Here is a 20,114-nt window from a genome sequence, read left to right on the forward strand (position 1 = left end):
TCCTTCGGGACATATGTATATTCTTTGGAACATGTGTGAAGTCTTGAAAGACACATACTTGATCCCTAGTATATGTATATGATTCTTAAGGAATAATATGTGGTCCTCATGGACATTATTATATGGCACTACGGTGCAATTCTACGCGGTCCTTCGGGATATATATATATTCTGTGGAACATGTGTGAAGTCTTGAAAGACACATACTTGATCCCTATTATATGTATATGATTCTTAAGGAATAATATGTGGTCCTTATGGACATTATTATATGGCACTACGGTGCAATTCTACGCGGCACTTCGGTGCAATTATACGAGCTGTGGTGTCAGCATTAGTGCACAACCTCTATAGACTCACATATCGATAGTTCTCACATATGTACATGGGCTAATCCAGAGATATGAAAAAATATATGTTAGTGGTATGATAAATGTTATAGAAATGATATGATGTTGTGTGTGTATAGTGTTTGATTGAAAAGGTTAATCATAAAAGTATGTGATTACATGATAAACTGTTAATGATGAATTATGTGTATGTATGTATTTACTGTAATTAATCTGATATGATTTTATATGATACGAAGAATGCATGGAATTGGTATAACATGATAGAACAGAACATGCATGTATTGATATATGTTATAAAGTGCATTATAAATTGTTATGCCTCACTAAGTCTTCGACTTAGCGTGTGATTGTTTCACACGTAGGTTTCGAGAAGAGTAAAGAGTAATGCAGAGCAAGACAGGTCAGTTTTCCTTACCAAATGTCAGATCAGAAAATATAGGTACTGTATATAGAGTGTAGTTGGCATGTAGTCTAAAGATATAAATTGTATGAACTCTAATATATTTTGTAAACGTTTTGAATAAGTTAAATGTTATCAAAGTTTTTAAATTACTCACTATTTTATACGAATAAATGTTTGAAAAGTCAATGTGACACTTCGGACTCATATCTGGGTCGGATACGGGTTGGGGATGTTACAGATCCTCTAGCAGAGGATGCCACTGACTCAGACCTTGTTTGAGATCCAGAATCCCTGCCTCTATTAGGTGGTGCAGAACTTGATGAAGCCCCAGTTCTTTTGGATGGTTGGGTTCTTTGCTCTCCAAATCTTTTATTTTGAGCTCTCTCCAGAGCTTTAGCATGATTAACTACCTCTTGAAATGAGGACAAGTTCGACATGATCAACATTTCTTTTAACCTTGGGCGCAAGCCTTCAACAAACCACTCGCATGCATCATTCTCGGTCGGAACCAGTTCAGCCACCAAATGACTTAACTTATTAAACTCGCACTCGTATTCATACACAGTACGATTCCATTGCTTCATATTCAAAAATTCTTGTTTCATCTACTTAATGAACTGATTTCTTATATACTTGTGCTTGAACTCTTCTAAAGACAAAGACCATGTCACCTGGTCACTTGTCATCCTCATAGTGACATTCGTTCACCAAATTCTCGCTTTCCCACGGAGCAAGGAGACCACTCCATCTAACTTTTCCGCATCAGAACAGTGGAGTCCATCTAACATGATCTTCACATCATTCAGCTAAAGGTCCGCAACAACAGGAGCTTCCTTGGCTTCACCTTTAAACTCAGGAGCTCGTAGTCCTTTCAACTTTTTTGTTGTATTCATTCTCTGAGTTGAGGGAGAAGGAGGTTGGAACGCGTCAGAAAAGCGTCCAACGTCCTGAAGAAAACATCTTGATCTTGCATAGGCACTTCTGAAGTTGCCTGTTCTTCACCTTACCTGGCCAGGGCAGGTGAATTACTACTCTATACTGGCCTATCAACCTCTATGACTTTATCCTTCTTAATCGATCCTAACTCTTAGGTCGATACGAAACTTGTGTATGCTTGATATCTACACAATCATATATTGGATATGCATATTGTTGAGTTAATCGATCGATGAAGAAGCTAGGGGGTAAATTGGCAAAAAACAATTGGTGGAAACTTTTGCAGAAAAAAGAAAATAATTACACAACGATTTAGAGTGGTTCAACTTTCTCAACCAAAGTCTACGTCCACAACCTTAGCTATCCACACTAAGGATTTTCCACTAATTCACTAATTTGTCTTTCTTTTGAGGACAAAGAGTAATCTTGCAAATCTCGCAAAAATTATACCCTAAATTCTTGAGAACACTCTCTCCCAAAGAGAACAATACAAATTTCACAAACTTACAGAAAAACCTCACAATGCAAGATGTTTGCACAGTTCTAGAACAAATAAAGAACACTCAAGAATAATACAATTGAGCACAATAAGTGTTCTTGAAAGCAAAAATGAATATTGAATGAAAAATAGGCTTGAAAATGCTTAAACTTGGGGTTTGATGCTTTCTCTTTGATTCTCTCTCAATTCTTCTTAATTGTTGTTGATCAATGGCTCCTAAGCTTGTTTAAATACTCCTTGGATCACTTCTAAATGTTGGGGATCATTAGTGGAGTCAATAGAGTCATTATTGTGTGAAAATAATTAAATAAAACAGTTGGGAGCGTGAGGGGTATCGGTACCTCTACAAGGGTATCGGTACCTGCAGTGTAAATTTTAAATATTTTGATCGTTAATTGACTAGGGGTATCGGTACCTCTATAGGGGTATCGGTACCCATATGGGGGTATCGGTACCCATAGAGCATTCTATTTTTCTCAGAGCCAAAACTTGCATAGGGGTATCGTACCCTATAAGGGGGTATCGGTACCCTCTGGGTAATCTGGTTTTTCTTGAAATCATTTTATAAAGAAAATATTTTTGGCTCGATTAAGGCTTGAAATACTTTGTAAAATTTGTTTAAAAAAATATTTTAAGAATAAAACACAATTTTACACTTTAAGTAAGGATTGAATTTGACATTTGAAAACTTGGAGTAATATTTTGATATTCGAATAATTTAATCGAATATATAATTAAAATATAAAACTTAAAATTCATTAACACTTAATTTTTTATATCAAAACATCAAATTGTTTTCAACAATCTCCCCATTTTTTTATATAACAAAAAATTTAAGAAATTTTAAGATTTTATCTGAAAATTATTTTTGAAATCAATTTTGTCTTGTCTTAATCCCCTTACTATAACACTTCCCCCTTACTATAACACTTCTTCCCCTTTTTGTTAAATCAAAAGACTCTATAAATGTTTTGAAACAAGGGTTTTAAAAAACTTAGCCAATTGATATTTAGAAATTTAAAGCTTAAGCTGCTAAGAACACAATCAAGAGAAAGGTTAGGCATTAGTTTCATAAATCAATATTCATTAATAATATGTAGTGGTAATTTGTCATATTCTAATATGATGTAAATGATGACAAACTTAAAATCAAATTAAAAAAATTCAAACAAACCAAATATATATTAAGTTCAAACATCCAAACATCCATAACAAACAAATCCAAAAACATCAAAATGTTTAACAATAAGTTCTAAATCAAACAAAGAAAAAACTAAAGCAAGGCAAGGTTTAATACATAGGAGGATCGAGAGGAGAAGGATAACGTGCTTCGCATCTCGAGAGTGAGAGCATGTAAACGTTCGTACATCTCCCGTTGTTGAGCCCCCATTGCAGTTAAATGGGACTCTATGGATGCAAACCTTAGATCAAATGTCTCCATAAATGATTGAAAGTATGGAGGCATTTGTTCCTATTTGTGTGCTGGCATGTCCTCGGGTGCTTCATCATCAATATCGTCAATATCTTGCATTAGTTTTTGAAGCTCTGGATCATCTTCTGATGTCGGTTCCGGAGGAGGTGGAGCTCGTGAAGAACTAGCTCCCAGATTTTTTTCAGTTGTTCGAACCCATTGATTAGTTTCCTTATCCAATGTCCATCCTGATTTCTTTAAAGATGTCAAGTTGATTTCATTTTTGAGAGGGATGGCTACATCGAGCCGTACTCTAAGCTCAGCTTTGATAAACAAATTACTCAGAAGACAACCGTAAACTAGAGTTTCGCAAACTTTCTTATTATGAACAAGGTTGATGATTTCAACGAGTTTGAAAAAGATAATTTGGGTAGGTTTATTTTCCTATTATTCTGGATACAATGTATCCACCAAAGGTCTAAGGCTTTAAAAGTGGAGCATTTGCCTCCGGATGGTCTAAACCACCAAGAGATCATCAGATGAAGAAAACGATCTTGGTGATCTAACACACTCGCACTAGACTTAACCTTGTAAGGAGAACCTACTGTTTATTTTTCATTATTTAAGCCATCATTATCTAATCCAAATGCGTTAGCAATGTACTGGGAATCAATATAGATGAATCAACCTAGAAAATAGGATCGAATTCCTATTGTTTCGGTTCAAGTTCAGTTTTGAATACAAACGAAATTTGAATAGAAAATTCGAACAAGTTGTTGGTAAACTACTGGTTCGAGATGAAAAAGTTTATCAAATTTCCAATCTTGAAGAGTAGGAAAATATCTAAAGTTTATTGCTTACATAGCTCGAAGAGAAGGAATATGTTCTTCCCGGATTTTGTATGACTAAAATACTGAGAATACCTAAATAAGAGATTTTGTCTACGACCAGGTTCATTAAAGCACGAATTACGAATAGTCATATCAGGATCATCAGAATTAGGAATTTTTTGAATAGGATGTGGATTTGGAGGTGGGTTAGGTGGTTGGTTTGAATGACTAGAGGATGTCCTAGGGCGTTTTTGAGACATGATTAAGAAATCGAAAGAGTAACCTGTAAATTTAAAACATATGTATGCAATACAATCAATTCCCAAAACTCAAATGAGTCCTCAATATTTCAAGGTTCTCTAAAATAATTCTAATGGGAAAATTTTGAAAAACTATGTTTGAAAACAATGTTTAAAAATCAATATATAGTTTTCAAAGATAACATAATTAAATCAAAACACAACAATTTGAGAATCAATATCATTTTTTATATTTCGAAAATTAACAAAATTTGATCAATATATCGTTTTCAAATTTGTATTTAAACACTCAAAATGCTAAATTAATTTGCTCTAGTGGTATTGTCAACTCATATTAAGAAAATTAACTATGTTCAATTAATCAAATCTATCCTTAACCATAATTTGAACATATAATTAATTTTCACTAAGAACCATAAACTCCCCCTAACTAATAGCACATAATGCAATAAAAATATTATAAGCATTTTTCATTTAAAAGTGCTAAACTTATTTTAAACACTAAGTGAAGATAGGTCAGTTAAACCTAATTCTCTCCTAAGTCTCCAAAATCTTTCTTTATCTAAAGGTTTTGTAAAAATATCCGCTAATTGATGCAAAGTGTCAACAAATTCTAGAACTACATCTTCTTTAGCGACATGATCTCTAATGAAATGATGTATAATTTCAATGTGCTTAGTTCTAGAGTGTTGGATGGGATTTTTAGTGAGACAAATAGCACTAGTATTGTCACACTTGATAGGTATGGTACCTACTTCAATTCCATAATCTAAAAGTTGTTTTCATCCATAAAACTTGTGCACAACAACTACCGGTTAAAATGTATTATGCTTTAGTGGTAGATAATGCAACACAATTTTGTTTCTTTGAAAACCATGAAATCAACATATTTCCAAGGAATTGGCAAGTACCGGAGGTGCTTTTCCTATCTATTTTTCATCCTCCATAATTCGCATCAGAGAAGGCATGCAAGCTAAAGCTAAAGTCTTTAGGATACCAAAGTCCTAAACTAGGAGTGTCCTTAAGGTATCTAAAGATTCTCTTAATAGCTAGTAAATGCGATTCCTTAAGGCATGATTGAAATCTAGCACATAAGCAAACACTAAACATAATGTCTGATATACTTGTGGTTAGATAATGCAAGGAGTCAATCATTCACCTATACAATTTAACATCCACACATTTACCTCATTCATCTTTGTCAAGCTTTGTAGAAGAACTCATTGGAGTGGCATGAGGTTTCCCATTTTCTAGTCCAAATTTCTTGAGCATATCCTTGACGTAATTAGCTTGATTGATGAAGATGCCATCTTTTCTTTGCTTGATTTGGATTCCCAAGAAATATGAGAGCTCCCCCATCATGCTCATCTCGAATTCACTCTGCATTAGCTTAGAAAATTCTTGGCAAAGAACATCATTAGTATACTCAAATAATATATCATCAACATAAATTTGAACTACTAATAAATCTTTACCTTTTCTCTTTAAAAACAATGTAGTGTCAACCTTCCCTTTTGAAAAACCCTTTTTTGATTAAAAAATTTGACAATCTTTCATACCAAGCTCTAGGAGCTTGTTTTAAACCATATAAAGCTTTTGTTAATTTGAAAACATGATCTGGAAATTTTGAATCTTCAAAACCTGGAGGTTGTTCCACATACACTTCTTCTTTTATAAAACCATTTAAAATGCACTTTTAACATCCATTTGATATAATTTAAATTCATTGAAACATGCAAATGCTAATAACATTCTAATTACTTTCATCCTAGCTACGAGAGCGTATGTTTCATCAAAGTCTATACATTCTTCTTGAGTATACCCTTGAGCTACAAGTCTAGCCTTATTTCTCACTATATTACCACTCTCATCAAGCTTATTCCTAAATACACATCTAGTACCTACAGTAGATTTATTACTAGGCCTTTCAACTAATGTCCATACTCTATTTCTCTCAAATTGATTTAACTCTTCTTACATAGCCATAATCCAATGTTCATCATTTAATGCTTCTTTAATATTCTTAGGTTCTATGCTTGAGATAAATGCAACATAATTACAAATATTTCTAAGAGAAGATTGAGTTGTTACCCTTTTGGATTGATCACCTATAATCTCACCATCCTTGACATAGTTGTATTCTCTTGGGTAAGATACTTCCCTTTCTTCAATGGTTGGATTCTCGAGAATATCATGAGTTTCATTATCTTTCACTTCTTATTTTGATGATGGTTCTCCAACGTCATGTCTAACGTCATTTGTGTTTATAATACCTACATCATCATTCACACAAGAATCGTTCCTCGGAAGGGGATTATCATCGAAAACAACATGTATAGACTCTTCTATAACTAAAGTTCTTTTATTAAATATCCGATAAGATTTAGAATTTAAAGAATAACCCAGAAAAATTCCTTCATCACTTTTAACATCAAATTTGCCAAGATTTTCTCTACCGTTGTTTACAACAAAACATTTACATCCAAAAGGATGAAAATAACTAATGTTAGGCTTTTTATTTTTGAAAAGTTCATATGGAGTTTTATTTTAAAATTGGTCTAATCATTACTCGGTTTATAACATAACACGCGATACTTGTGGCTTCAGCCCAAAAATATTTTGGCAAATTGTTTTCACAAGGCATGGTTCTAACCATTTTCTTCTAAAGTTCGATTTTTCCTCTCAACAACTTCATTTATTTGAGGGGTTCTAGGTGATGAAAAATTATGGTTAATATCATTAGAATTAAAAAAATCATTAAATCCAAGATTTTCAAATTCAGTACCATGATCACTTCTAACACTAGTTATGGAGTAACTTTTTTCGTTTTGGATTACCTTTTAAAACGTGATGAATTTTTCTAATGCTTCATCTTTAGTACTTAAAAATAGAACCCAAGTATATCTAGAATAGTCATCTAACAATACAAAGCAATATTGTTTTCCACTTAAGCTAATAGTCCTAATTGGCTCAAAAAGATCAATATGGATCAATTGAAATACTTTATTAGTTGATACATCATTAATGGACTTAAAGGAAGTTGTTTGATGTTTTCCTTTAGCACAAGCATCACATATTTTATTTTTATCAAATTTTAGCTTTGGCAACCCTCTTACTAAATCTCCTTGAATTAGTCGTTGTAAAACACTCATGCTAGTATGTCCTAGTCTCCTATGTCATAACCAACTATCATGCTCATCCTTAGAAACTAGGCACAAGTTAGTCATATTTATTGTATCTAAATGCACCATATATATGTTTCCTATTCTATGACCAACAAGCATAATCCGATTAGATGCAATGTTGATTACTTTACAACCATTAGATTCAAATAAGACATTATATCCTTTATCATAAAATTGACTAATACTCAATATATTATGTTTTAACCCATTCACATATAAAACATTTTCTATTTGTATGGAAGAGGTATTACATATTGTACCTATACCTTTAATGTGACCTTTTGAATTATCACCAAAAGTCACCTCTCCTCCATTTTTTGTCTTTAGGCTCTATGAACCGACTTTTGTCTCTGGTCATGTGTCTTGAGCATACTATCAAGGTACTATGAGTTTTAATTTTTTTTTCCCATGCCTTGTAGCAATGCTCCTTTTCCTACAAACATAGATTAAAATTTGATTTTTGGTACCCAATTTCTTTTGGGTCTATATCCTTATCTTTAGTAGTAATGATTTCTTTAGGAACCCATAAACTTCTAACAATTTTTCCATTTGAGGTTCTTCGGGGACCTCTATAATTATAGTTTTTAAAACTTTTTCTAACAAAGTTGATTTTTGAACTTTCTCCATTTTCAAAATGTTTGGTTTAACTTTATTAAAAGAAGCTTTAAGATCATCAATTTTCTTTTGATGATCGTCATGAACTTTTGAAAGTAAGTTATGCAAATCATTATTTTTCTTTTCAAAATCTTCAATTTTGATTTGCAATTCATTAATCTTACTTTCAAGATCATTGTTGGTTTTGGTCATAAGATTATTTTCATTTTTCAATTTTGAAATATCATTTTTGTATTTTGAAAATAAAGTCTTATAATCCGAAGTCAACCCATTATAATCCTCTAATAACTCATCATAAGATAAATCATCTGAATCAAATGAGTTAGAGGTTACCTGAGAGTTTTCCCCGGTGGCCATTAAGCACAAGTTTGCTACTTCTTGTTCCTCTTCATCGGAACCTTCCTCATCGCTCCATGTAGCCACATGATATTTGTGCTTCTTCTTGGATTGACCATTTTTCTTCAATTATGGGTAATCATATTTGACATGTCCCGGCTTTTTGCATTTGTAGCAAATGATAGGGTCTTTCTCCTTTGGTTCATTCTTGAGACCTTCATTTCATTTGAACTTTCTTCCTCGGTTGGGCCTCATCAATTTTCTGAACCGTTTGGCAAATAATGTCATTTCCTCGTCATCTTCATCCCAATCACTCTCATCTCTTGTGGATTTGAGAGTAACTCCCACGTTTTTCTTTTTCTCTATCTTCTTCTTTGGCTCGTTAATTTTCTCGAGGTCTACCTCATCTTGAAGCATCATTTCATGAGTGATGAGTGAACCAATTAACTCTTAAAGAGTTAAAGACTTTAAATTCTTAGCCTTGATGATTGCCATCTTCTTTGATTGCCAAGCTTTCGGAAGAGAGTAAACTAACTTCCTTAAAAGCTTCTCATTTGGAATGATCTCTCCATATGATTTGAGACCATTGACAATCGTTGAAAATCTATCCATCATAGAATTGATATCTTCATCCAGTTTTATCCTGAAATTTTCATAGCTATGAGTTAGGAGGCTAATTTTAGATTCTTTTACCTCGTATGTGCCTTCATGAGTGACTTGTAGTTTATACCATATCTCCTTGGCAGTTGTACAAGATGAAACTCTCCCGTATTCATCTGGTCCAATAGCACAAAAAATAATATGGATAGCCTTTGAGTTGAGCTGGAACAATCTTGTCTCTGCTTCACTCCACGTTCTTGAAGAAGTGGAAGAAATGATGTATCTGTCTTCTATGATATTCCATGCTCCCATGTCACTTGCTTAAATGAAGTACCTCATTTTATTCTTTCAATAGGCATAGTTAGCTCCATTAAAGAAATGAGGCTTGTTGATGGGCGTTGAATCAAGACCAAAGTCGAAGTTTTGAAGTGGAGGTCATTGATGACTTGATTATCGATATAACTCTTCCCAAATCGACTCAAGAGGCGATTAAACCTTCATATGAGTAAGGCTCTGATACCAATTATTGAGTTAATCGATCGACGAAGAAGCCAAGATGGGGTGAATTGGCAATAAAAATTTTGGTAGAAGCTTTTGCAGAAAATAGAAAATAATTGCACAGCGATTTAGAGTGGTTCGACTTTCTCAACCAAAGTCTACGTCCACTACCTTGGCTATCCACACTAAGGATTTTCCACAAATTCACTAATTTTTCTTTCTTTTGAGGACAAAGAGTAACCTTACAAATTTCTCAAAAATTATACCCCAAATTCTTGAGAACTCTCTCTCCCAAAGAGAACAATACAAATTTCGCAAACTTACAGAAAAACCTCGAAAGGCAAGATGTTTGCACAATTCTAGAACAAAGAAAGAACACTTAAGAATAATACAATTGAGCACAATAAGTGTTCTTGAAAGCAAAAATGATTTGAATGAAAAATAGGATTAAAAATGCTCAAACTTGGGGTTTAATGCTTTCTCTTTGATTCTCTCTCAATTTTTTTTAATTGTTGTTAATCAATGGCTCCTAAGCTTGTTTAAATACTCTTTGGATCACTTTTGAATATTGGGGATCATTAGTGGAGTCAATAGAGTCATTATTGTGTGAAAACAATTAAATAAAACAGTTGGGAGCGTGGGGGGTATCAGTACCTCTACATAGGGTATCGGTACCTGCAGTGTAAAATTCAAATATTTCGACCGTTAATTGACTAGGGGTATTGATACCTCCATGGGGGTATCGGTACCCATAGAGCATTCTTTTTTTCTTGGAACCAAAACTTGCATAGGGGTATCGGTACCCTATAAGGGGGTATCGGTACCCTCTGGACAATCTGGTTTTTCTTGAAATCCTTTTATAAAGAAAATATTTTTGCCTCGATTAAGGCTCGAAATACTTTGTAAAATTTGTTTCAAAAAATATTTTAAGATTAAAACACAGTTTTACTCTTTAAGTAAGGATTGAATTTGACAATTGAAAACTTGGAGTAATATTTTGATATTCAAATAATTTAATCGAATATATAATTAAAATATAAAATCTTAAAATTCATTAACACTTAATTTGTTATATCAAAACATCAAAATGTTTTCAACACATATCAAAATTCTAAGTATCATAATTCAATCCTTAATAACTCAAGCTAAAAGAAAGGCTTTATACAATTTCCACTTTGAGTAGTATCGATACCCTATGTATTGTACCGATACTTTCCTAGCTGGGGTATAGATACCCTTTTTTCGGTTCTGTAATCCTTATTTCAAAATGGTATTGATACTTACCTTATGGTATCATACCCTTGGTATTGATACTACCCCTTAGGTATCGATACCCCTTGAATAACTTTAAATTTTTAGCTTGTGGTATCGATGTTGTTCAACCAGTATCGATACCCCTATATCAAATATCACTCTTTTACCCTTGAAGTATCGGTACTAGATGAATCAGTACCGATACTCATAGCCCAGAAATCACTTTTTAAACCCAAAATTTACCAATATAAACCTAAACCTTTCATTCCTTCACCCCTTTCATACACTTAAACTCAAATATATATACTCAAATCAATTTACATTTATATAACACACTTTTATCTTCAAAATATCATCTTATTTCTTAAAATTAAGAATCCTATAAATTTTCCAACATGTTTTAATTTCAATTCTAACACTTCATACTTCTTAATTTAGCTGACGACAAGTCAAATTTAGTTTCAAACTTTACTTACTAACTCTCTCCCAAGATTTCACTTATAAACCCCTCCTCTTGAATCCTTCCTAACTTCTTCATCTTTTGATTTGAAGATAACTTAAGCTTTCCTTAAGCTTAAGTATCATCTAAGGAACATAAATCAAACTAAAATTCAATTCAAAATCAGTTAACAAGAAAGCTCACCTTTGCTTATGGTAGCTCACGGCTGAAAGAAGAAGAAGAGAGTTCTCTGGATATTTTCGTACTTTTCTTTCAAGCCTCCACGTGTATATATCCTCACCATATCATATTTTAATTCTTTAATTGATCAAACGACCATTTTTCCCTTCCATTCATCCTTCTTTGCTATTTAATCCTACACAAAATTTTCCATATAAGCCCCTAAACTTTTCAATTTATCTAATTTATTCACTAAATTCTGAAATTTTACAATTTGGTGACTAACTCGTTATTTGGGATGTTATAGATACAACAGTTATTTATATTTTTATCAATATGTTCAAAATTTATCTTAGGGCATTCACTTATTTTTATATCATGAAGGTATTTAGGCTATTTCAGTATTTTAGGTTAATTTAGCCATTTCAGGACTCGAGAGTATTTCGTTCATTTTGAAACACAAAGGTATTTCAATCATTTCAACATTCAGGTTATTTCAATACTTTCATTCAAATTCAGTCTTTCCATTTAATTCAAACTTGTCAATTATTTCAGTCATTTCGAACAATCTTGACAAAAAGAGTAATTTTAATAAGTTAGTCTTCAGGTGTTTGCTCATAAATCAGAAATTTTGAGTCTAGTGCATTCTCATAGCTTACAAACTAATAATCATAAATTTTTCGAACAAAACAGGAACTTAACAGTTAAATCATTAATTTATCAAATTAAATACGAACTCTTATGGTTCTTTCTCAATCGAGGTCAATCTATTCTATTTTTACCTCCCAAGGGTAATTCAGTAATTTCTTATCTAGATAGTTTCAATGTTTCAATTTTTAACGAGAGTAATCAGAATTTAAGAGTTATGAGGTTAAATGCTTCACTGGTTAATCATGGAACTTGGAATTGTTCCTTATGAATCTTCTAATTCTTATAAGAGCCATCAGAGTTTTATTCAGTTACTTACTTTTTACCACATCCGGATCGAGTTTAGAAATAATTAACTATACAGATGAGACCAAACATATTCATCCATGCATTTAGCAATACCAACATGTACCATAAAGCATGCATAGGGTAGTAAAGTATTACATCGATTCTCGAGCTACACCTAGGGATGGCAACGGGTCGGGTTCGGGCCGGGTATTGGCCCCCCCGTCCCCGTCTCCGTTTAAAAAACCCATACCCGTCCCCGCTTAAAAAACCATAGGGATTTAAACGGGGATCCCATCGGGTAATCGGGGAAAACCGCAGGGAAACGGGTATCCCCGTTTAGCATAAACGATTATTTAAACTGGTATCGGGCCGGGTATATATATATATAAATTAAATATATAAATATTATATATATATATATATATTAATTTAAATTAAATTTATTAATATTATATATATATATATATATATAATAATTATTTTTAATATTTATCGGGACGGGTATTGGGCCGGGTAATCGGGGCGGGGATTACCAAACCCGTCCCCGTTTAACATAAATAGTTTTCCCCATCCCCGTCCCTGTTTAGAATAAACAGTTTTCCCCGTCCCCGTTTAATTCGGTTTTTGGTTTTTCCCGTCGGGTTCGGGTTTTTTTGCCATCCCTAGCTACACCGGTCGAACATTTAAATTCTATTTGATCGCACTCAAACTTGACTGCAACATTTAATAATATCACAGATACATATCAATAGAAATTACATCATAAACGAAACTTAATTACGAAAAATAGATCGAATCGGGAGGTTAATCAGTGAAAAACAACTTATCATGTTTGAATTTGGCGAAACGGACCTAAAACGGACTCAAGACGTCAAAAAACATCATGATAGGTGTTCCCAGAAAACGTTAACATCGGTCAACGGTCGATCAACACTTGGTCAACGGTCAACGCATGGCCAATGGCTTCACATGTCTCAGCTCGACTCACACAGCTCGGTCCAGACTGGTCCAATCAGTTCAGACCGATTGAGTCGATCAACAGACACCCCTGGTTGACAGACGACACCCATGCGCAAGGAGCAGGGCGTGCGGCGGCTCCGATTTTTAGTTTGGCGTGAAATTTTCCAGTCTCTTAGATCGGCACCTCGAGAGTCTCGTGCATATGTTATTTTACGATGAAGCACGACGGAGTTTGGAAATTTCTAAATGATAGAACTTTTTCCAACGGTGACGGGCGAGTAACAACGTCGGAGCAACGACGAGGGGACATCATCAGTTGGGGTTTATTCGCAAAATATCGGGGAGCACATGGAAGGTGACGATGTGGTGAACGGAAGCCGAGATTAGTCGGAAACGTTGAAATCCAAAAGAGATAGCTTGAACTCCGACGAATCTTTGTGGGGCTTTCTATGATAGACTACGGGGCTTCCTGGAATATGGCCGATTGAGTTTTGGTCGCGAGTCGATGACACATACACCGGTGGTGGTGGTGTTCGTCACTGGAGGTCGGAGAGTAAACGACGAGAGGGGTAACGGATGAGGGCTTGGTTCAGCTGAATGGGGTTTTTGTTTTGGGAATTAAATATGGTACATATATGATCAAATAACATATTTATTAATTTAAAACTCAAACAGTAACATAGTTTAGTGATAGAGGCATGGTTGGCTATGCTTTAGGTTATGGGTTCAACACCTAATAACCACACCTTTTTTTCCTTTCTATTTTTTTCTATAGTTAGAATGGATGGGTAAAATTGGTGTTAGGTCCCTAAAATGATTTAGAGTTTGCATAATGACCCCAAATAATCTAAAATTTAGTAATTTGGTCCCCAATTTTCTTTTAAATGACTTTAAATTTTTAATACTTCTCCATTTAATCTTTTAATTAAATTTGAGGTGTTACAAGACCACTATTGAAGAAGTTCGTAAATTTTTCATGAACTTCATGATCTATAGATCATGACACTTACCTTGGATTTTCTAACTTGATGATGAATGTGAAGAAATGTGAACCTTTTACCCTTTTGTTTTACTTGGAAGAAGAAATAAGACGAAGGACCTATAATGGAGACAGAGGATGGAAAGGAAAAAGATGTAAGAAGGAAGGAATTAAGTCCCTCCTTTTCCAAGCAAATCTCAATTTAAAAAAAATCAAATTAGGTTAAATGTTCAGTCAATTAAACTCAAATTCGACCCATTGAACCTCCACACTATAATTAATTTATTCAACTAAGGGGTTGTTTGTTTGGCTCTGAATGGAACTATTCAGCGCTGAATGCTGAACCGTTCAGCATTCAGCGCGTTTGTTTCGCACCTCTGAATGATTTAGTGCTGACTGATTCAGCAAAACAATGCTGAATGATTCAGCATCAAAGTACATTCTGAATGATTCAGAGCCATTATCAAACAACATGTCACATACAGAGCTAATTCATACAGATCCTCTGAATCATTCAGCATTTGAATCATTCAGCATTTGAATCATTCAGCGCTTAATCATTCTGAAGTAAACAAATAACCCCTAAATCTTAGATTAATTATCAAGCATTGACTCAAAATTCTGGATTATTACACTTTCCTTTTTTAATTAGCTCTCTATTTATCCAATAAAAATGATTTTTTCTAAAATTCGAGCCGAATTGAGTTTTCCCCAATCCAAATTGAATTGGACGTTGGATGGAAAGGTATAATACTCAGATCAACAAAAACTGACCCAACTTATGACCATCCCTAAATACATCTACAGCTAAAAAAGCTTCAAGGAGTTGATGAATATCTAGAAAAAAACACTTTCTATTTGTATAACATCTCTTAATTGGACAACTCAAGTCTAATTATAAAATAAAAAATTTAAAGAACGATTCTATTCGAAACGTTCAACTTAATATTTTTTCCTGAAATATATATTTGAAAGAATTTGTACAAATATTTTTTTTAAAAAAATTAATATTTTTTCTTTTTCGATAATATCTTGGTATTTTCTAACAGTCATACCATAAGTTGCGGCATAGAATAGGAGAAACATATAGCAGAAGAGTTGTGTTGAATTGACTTTAGATCATTTAATATCGGAATCATGCTTTGAAATTGAATAACAAAATATTCAGGTGCATGTCAGTTCATGCATAGCTAGTGAAGTTTAATATATATTTCATTAAATGGTGAGAATTTAAGGATTACGGTGTCAGGTAAAACAAATCAATCAATCAAATCATGATAGTTTTAGTGGGAAAGCAATGGAGAAATTTTTTTTTATTAAAGGATTTTGTTGAGTGTTAAACATATTGACGCCGTTTAAATAAGTTCTTATGTAGTATAAAATTTTTAATAAAAGACTCACGTATTAAAATTAGGTGTGCGATAAGGGTCAATCCGAATTAGTCAAAGTAAAACTCTATAAAATTATATATATATATATATATATATATTTGTTAAATTTTAATAAAAATATATGTAAAAATAAACATATAAGCTATTAGATAAAGAATTATGTGAAAATTAAAAATTACGTTAACAAGAATAGAGTCAGATTTATATATAAAAAATATATTTATTAAATCAAATTAAAATTAATTAAAACTCATCAAGTAATTTTAGTAGTTAAAAAGAGTATTAATTATTCTAGTGATCTCAGGTTTAAATAACTGTGTATGTGGATATATATATATATATATATTGTTAATAATTGAGAAATATTATAACATATATTATCTTATAATTATCGAGACTATTTGAAATAAAAATTAAAACTCATGAAATAAGAGTTATATTTTTTAGTCATGCCTGTATACAGCTATGTGGGTAGGGTTGGATTTATTTATGGAAATATGAATGTGGATCTCAATGATACCGCGTGAAACTTTGATTAAAATACATATGTCAACGACTTAAATTATGTTTCCTTTACAATAGATCAAAAAGGAAACTTCTTAATCATTGGTTAAATTACAACAAAAGTATTTAATTTCCTACCTATCTATTAGTTTTCATTTCAAAGTATTCTAAATTGTGTGGGAAGTTATTGGGATAAAATCTTATTACACAATATAAATTTTTTTGAGTTTTACATAAATTTATGACCGTTTGATGAGTGAAAATAAATGACTGAGATTAACAGTAAGAAATAATAAGATATTCACCGGAAAAAACAATGAGTAACTCTCAGTTATCTATTTTCACTCATCCAACTATCCTAAATCTATAAAAAAAAAACTGATGACAATTAGATTTTATTAATAAAAATAATGGAAGAAATTAGAATTACAATGCATTCAAACATAAAGAGAAAAATAAGAAAAATACTCACAAAAAAAACTTATACAAAAATAAAAATATTAAACCTAAAGTTAATTTCGAATACGAAAAATATGTACATATAAATAATATTTATTCAAATAATAAATATCCAAGATATTATTATTCTTTTAAGGATTTACCCTGATTTTCTCTCTTTTTTTTAGCCGTCACTAGTATGTCTTTCTCTTTATCTATATGATCGGCGATGATATTAGTCTTGGTGTTGGTCTCAACTGTTAGTATTAATTATTTTTCTTTATTTTCTTTTTCTTTTTTTCTGTTTTTAAGTTTTTAATATCCCCTTTATGGCACGTTTTTCTCTATCTTTATGACACATTTTCCTTCGCTTGAATGTTGTTTTTAGTTATCATTTTTTCTAGGTTTGGGTTTGATTTCTTCACGACTGATCAAGATGACACTTATTTGTTATCATGCTGATATTCTCTGCTTTGGATCCTCAAATTGAATTTTGGATACGCGGGTTGTGTTCGTGAATAGTTTTTCTCGTTGCTCGACTCTGATTTACAGTTTGTCAATGATCTTTCAATAGTTTGATCCTCTTTTATGATTCGTTTATTGATACAGTCAGATATATTTTTATCTACCTTTTATTCGAGTTTATTTGATTAGGTTTTTAACAAATTTCCTTGTATGGTCCTCGTGTGATATTAAGTGATTAATTTTCTTGTGTTAATTGTTATATGAAAATATTTTTATTATGTATTAACTTACTATTGTGATTATAAACATTTATTGTAATTTGGGCATTTTCTATTTTTAATAAAATTAGTTGTTTACATATAAAAAATAACTCGACTTTGATTGTATTAATAGAGGTAAATGCAATATAGTATTTGTTTAAAGATTAACTCTCAATCATTTAATATTTAACGTTCACACTCCTGACATTTTGAAGTCGAGCAGCAAGTTAACGGCGCTTTCCTTAACTTCTTTGGATTCAACGGGACGGCGGGGGTGTGGAGGATCAAGGCCTTGGAGGACTCCGGTGGATGGCTCGAGAGAACAACCGTCGAGGACATGGATATCGCGGTCCGAGCGCACTTAAACGGATGGAAATTCATCTTCCTCAATGATGTTAAAGTGCTTTGTGAATTGCCCGAGTCTTATGAAGCCTACAAGAAACAACAGCACCGTTGGCATTCGGGTCCAATGCAGTTGTTCCGATTATGTCTCCCGGCCATCATGAGATCCAAGGTTCGACTACTTCCCGATCCTAATCCGTTAAATGCACGTGTGATTCGATTATAACGATTTGTGTTCATCGATGCAGATATCGATATCAAAGAAGGCCAACTTGATTTTCCTGTTTTTCCTACTGAGGAAGCTCGTACTTCCATTCTACTCCTTCACATTGTTCTGCGTCATACTTCCTTTGACAATGTTCATCCCTGAAGCAGAACTTCCCCTATGGGTCATCTGTTACGTCCCGATTTTCATGTCACTCCTAAACATCCTCCCGGCCCCAAAATCATTCCCGTTCCTGGTCCCATACCTTCTCTTCGAAAACACAATGTCGGTAACGAAATTCAACGCCATGATCTCGGGACTGTTCCAGCTCGGAAGCGCCTACGAATGGGTAGTAACGAAGAAAACAGGCCGATCATCGGAATCCGACTTGGTGGCCTTAGTGGAGAGGGAATCGAAATCATCGAACGAAGAGAAGATCACAAGGAGACACTCCGAGTCGGGGCTAGAGACGCTGAATAAACTCAAACAACGAGAGGAAATCGCCCCATCGAAGAAGAGAAACAAGCTGTACAGGAAAGAACTTGCATTGGCTCTTCTCCTACTAACAGCAGCAGCAAGAAGCTTATTGTCTGCACATGGAGTTCATTTCTACTTCCTGTTGTTTCAAGGATTGACATTTCTAGTAGTGGGATTGGATTTGATTGGTGAACAGATAAGTTAAAAGAAGAGGTTTTAATTCTTTCTTCTTCTTCTTCGTCAAATTATAATGTTTTTTTAGTGAATATACAGAGTTTGGATTGATTTCCATGGATGAAAGCTGGACATCAAACAGCTAGAGAGAGAGAGAAACAATGATGTCTTGAGTTATTAAGAGATTAAAAACTGAGTTTATTGTATACTTCTACAAGTTAACTGTGTATGAATAAAGAGAGTTTTTTTTTATCGTGATAAAAAGAGTTAATTGCATCGTATGTCCCAAATTATAACCTTTATTTTATATTGGTCCTTAACCTTTTGAATATTCTAATTTCATCCATAAACTATGACTCTCTTTATAAATTGGCCCCAAACTTTTAAATAATCCAATTTCATCCCCAAATTCATCCAAATGTGTAATTAGTTTCAACCATAGTTTAACCTAAAATTTGTTTTCCCCCTCAAACATACAATAATATAACTTGGCCTAATGATTTTATTAACAAGGGATGTAATTAGTATATGTGTATAGCTTGGGATGAAATTGGAATGTTAAAAGAGTTTAGGGACCAATTTAGAATGAATGTCATAGTTTGGGGATGAAATTGAAATGTTCAAAATTTGAGGACTAATCATAGTTTAGGATGAAATTGGAATATCTAAAAGTCTAAGGACCAATCTATAATTATTAAGAGATAAAATATTTTTGTGTAGTGATAAAAAAATATTATTTTAAAAGTAATTCCGTACTCATCGATGAAATAAATTTGTTATTTAAAGATATTTAAATAAATTTGTTAATTAAAGATATTTAAAAAAAATTACACGAACAATACTTAAAAAAGAAATATGTTGGCTTCGTGTCAAATGTACATGTTAACATAGACACGGACCAAATCAAGCGGATAGGTAGGCAACATTGTGTGTATGTATGAGTACATTATGTATAGAAATATCGGAATGTAAATTTATTAAGTATATTATTCGAAATAGTACATCACCTTATTTAATTTATTTATTCATAATGTAAAATAATAATCTCTTGTTGAGAGAATATAAGATTATTCAAAAGTACATTTTACTAAATTGTTTTTACTATAATTTGTAAATAAAATTAACCTTTAATATTAATTTAGAAAATATACATATTATTTAATATTATTGAAATATTAAATAAT

At 32.8% G+C, this 20,114-nt stretch overlaps 1 protein-coding gene across 1 annotated transcript; it reads left to right on the top strand.

The window, feature by feature from the left end:
• The first annotated feature begins 17,943 nt into the window (after positions 1–17,943).
• LOC120157295 (xyloglucan glycosyltransferase 4-like) lies at positions 17,944–19,079 on the top strand. Its single transcript, XM_039168471.1, has 2 exons — positions 17,944–18,246; positions 18,323–19,079. Exons 1-2 carry the CDS (start codon positions 18,070–18,072, stop codon positions 18,959–18,961), a joined length of 816 nt encoding a protein of 271 aa, XP_039024402.1. The 5' UTR covers positions 17,944–18,069; the 3' UTR covers positions 18,962–19,079.
• Positions 19,080–20,114: the final 1,035 nt, after the last annotated feature.

The sequence above is a fragment of the Hibiscus syriacus genome, unplaced genomic scaffold (genome assembly GCF_006381635.1).
Source record: "Hibiscus syriacus cultivar Baekdansim isolate YM2019G1 unplaced genomic scaffold, ASM638163v2 tig00111239_pilon, whole genome shotgun sequence".
Classification (NCBI taxonomy): Eukaryota; Viridiplantae; Streptophyta; class Magnoliopsida; order Malvales; family Malvaceae; genus Hibiscus; species Hibiscus syriacus.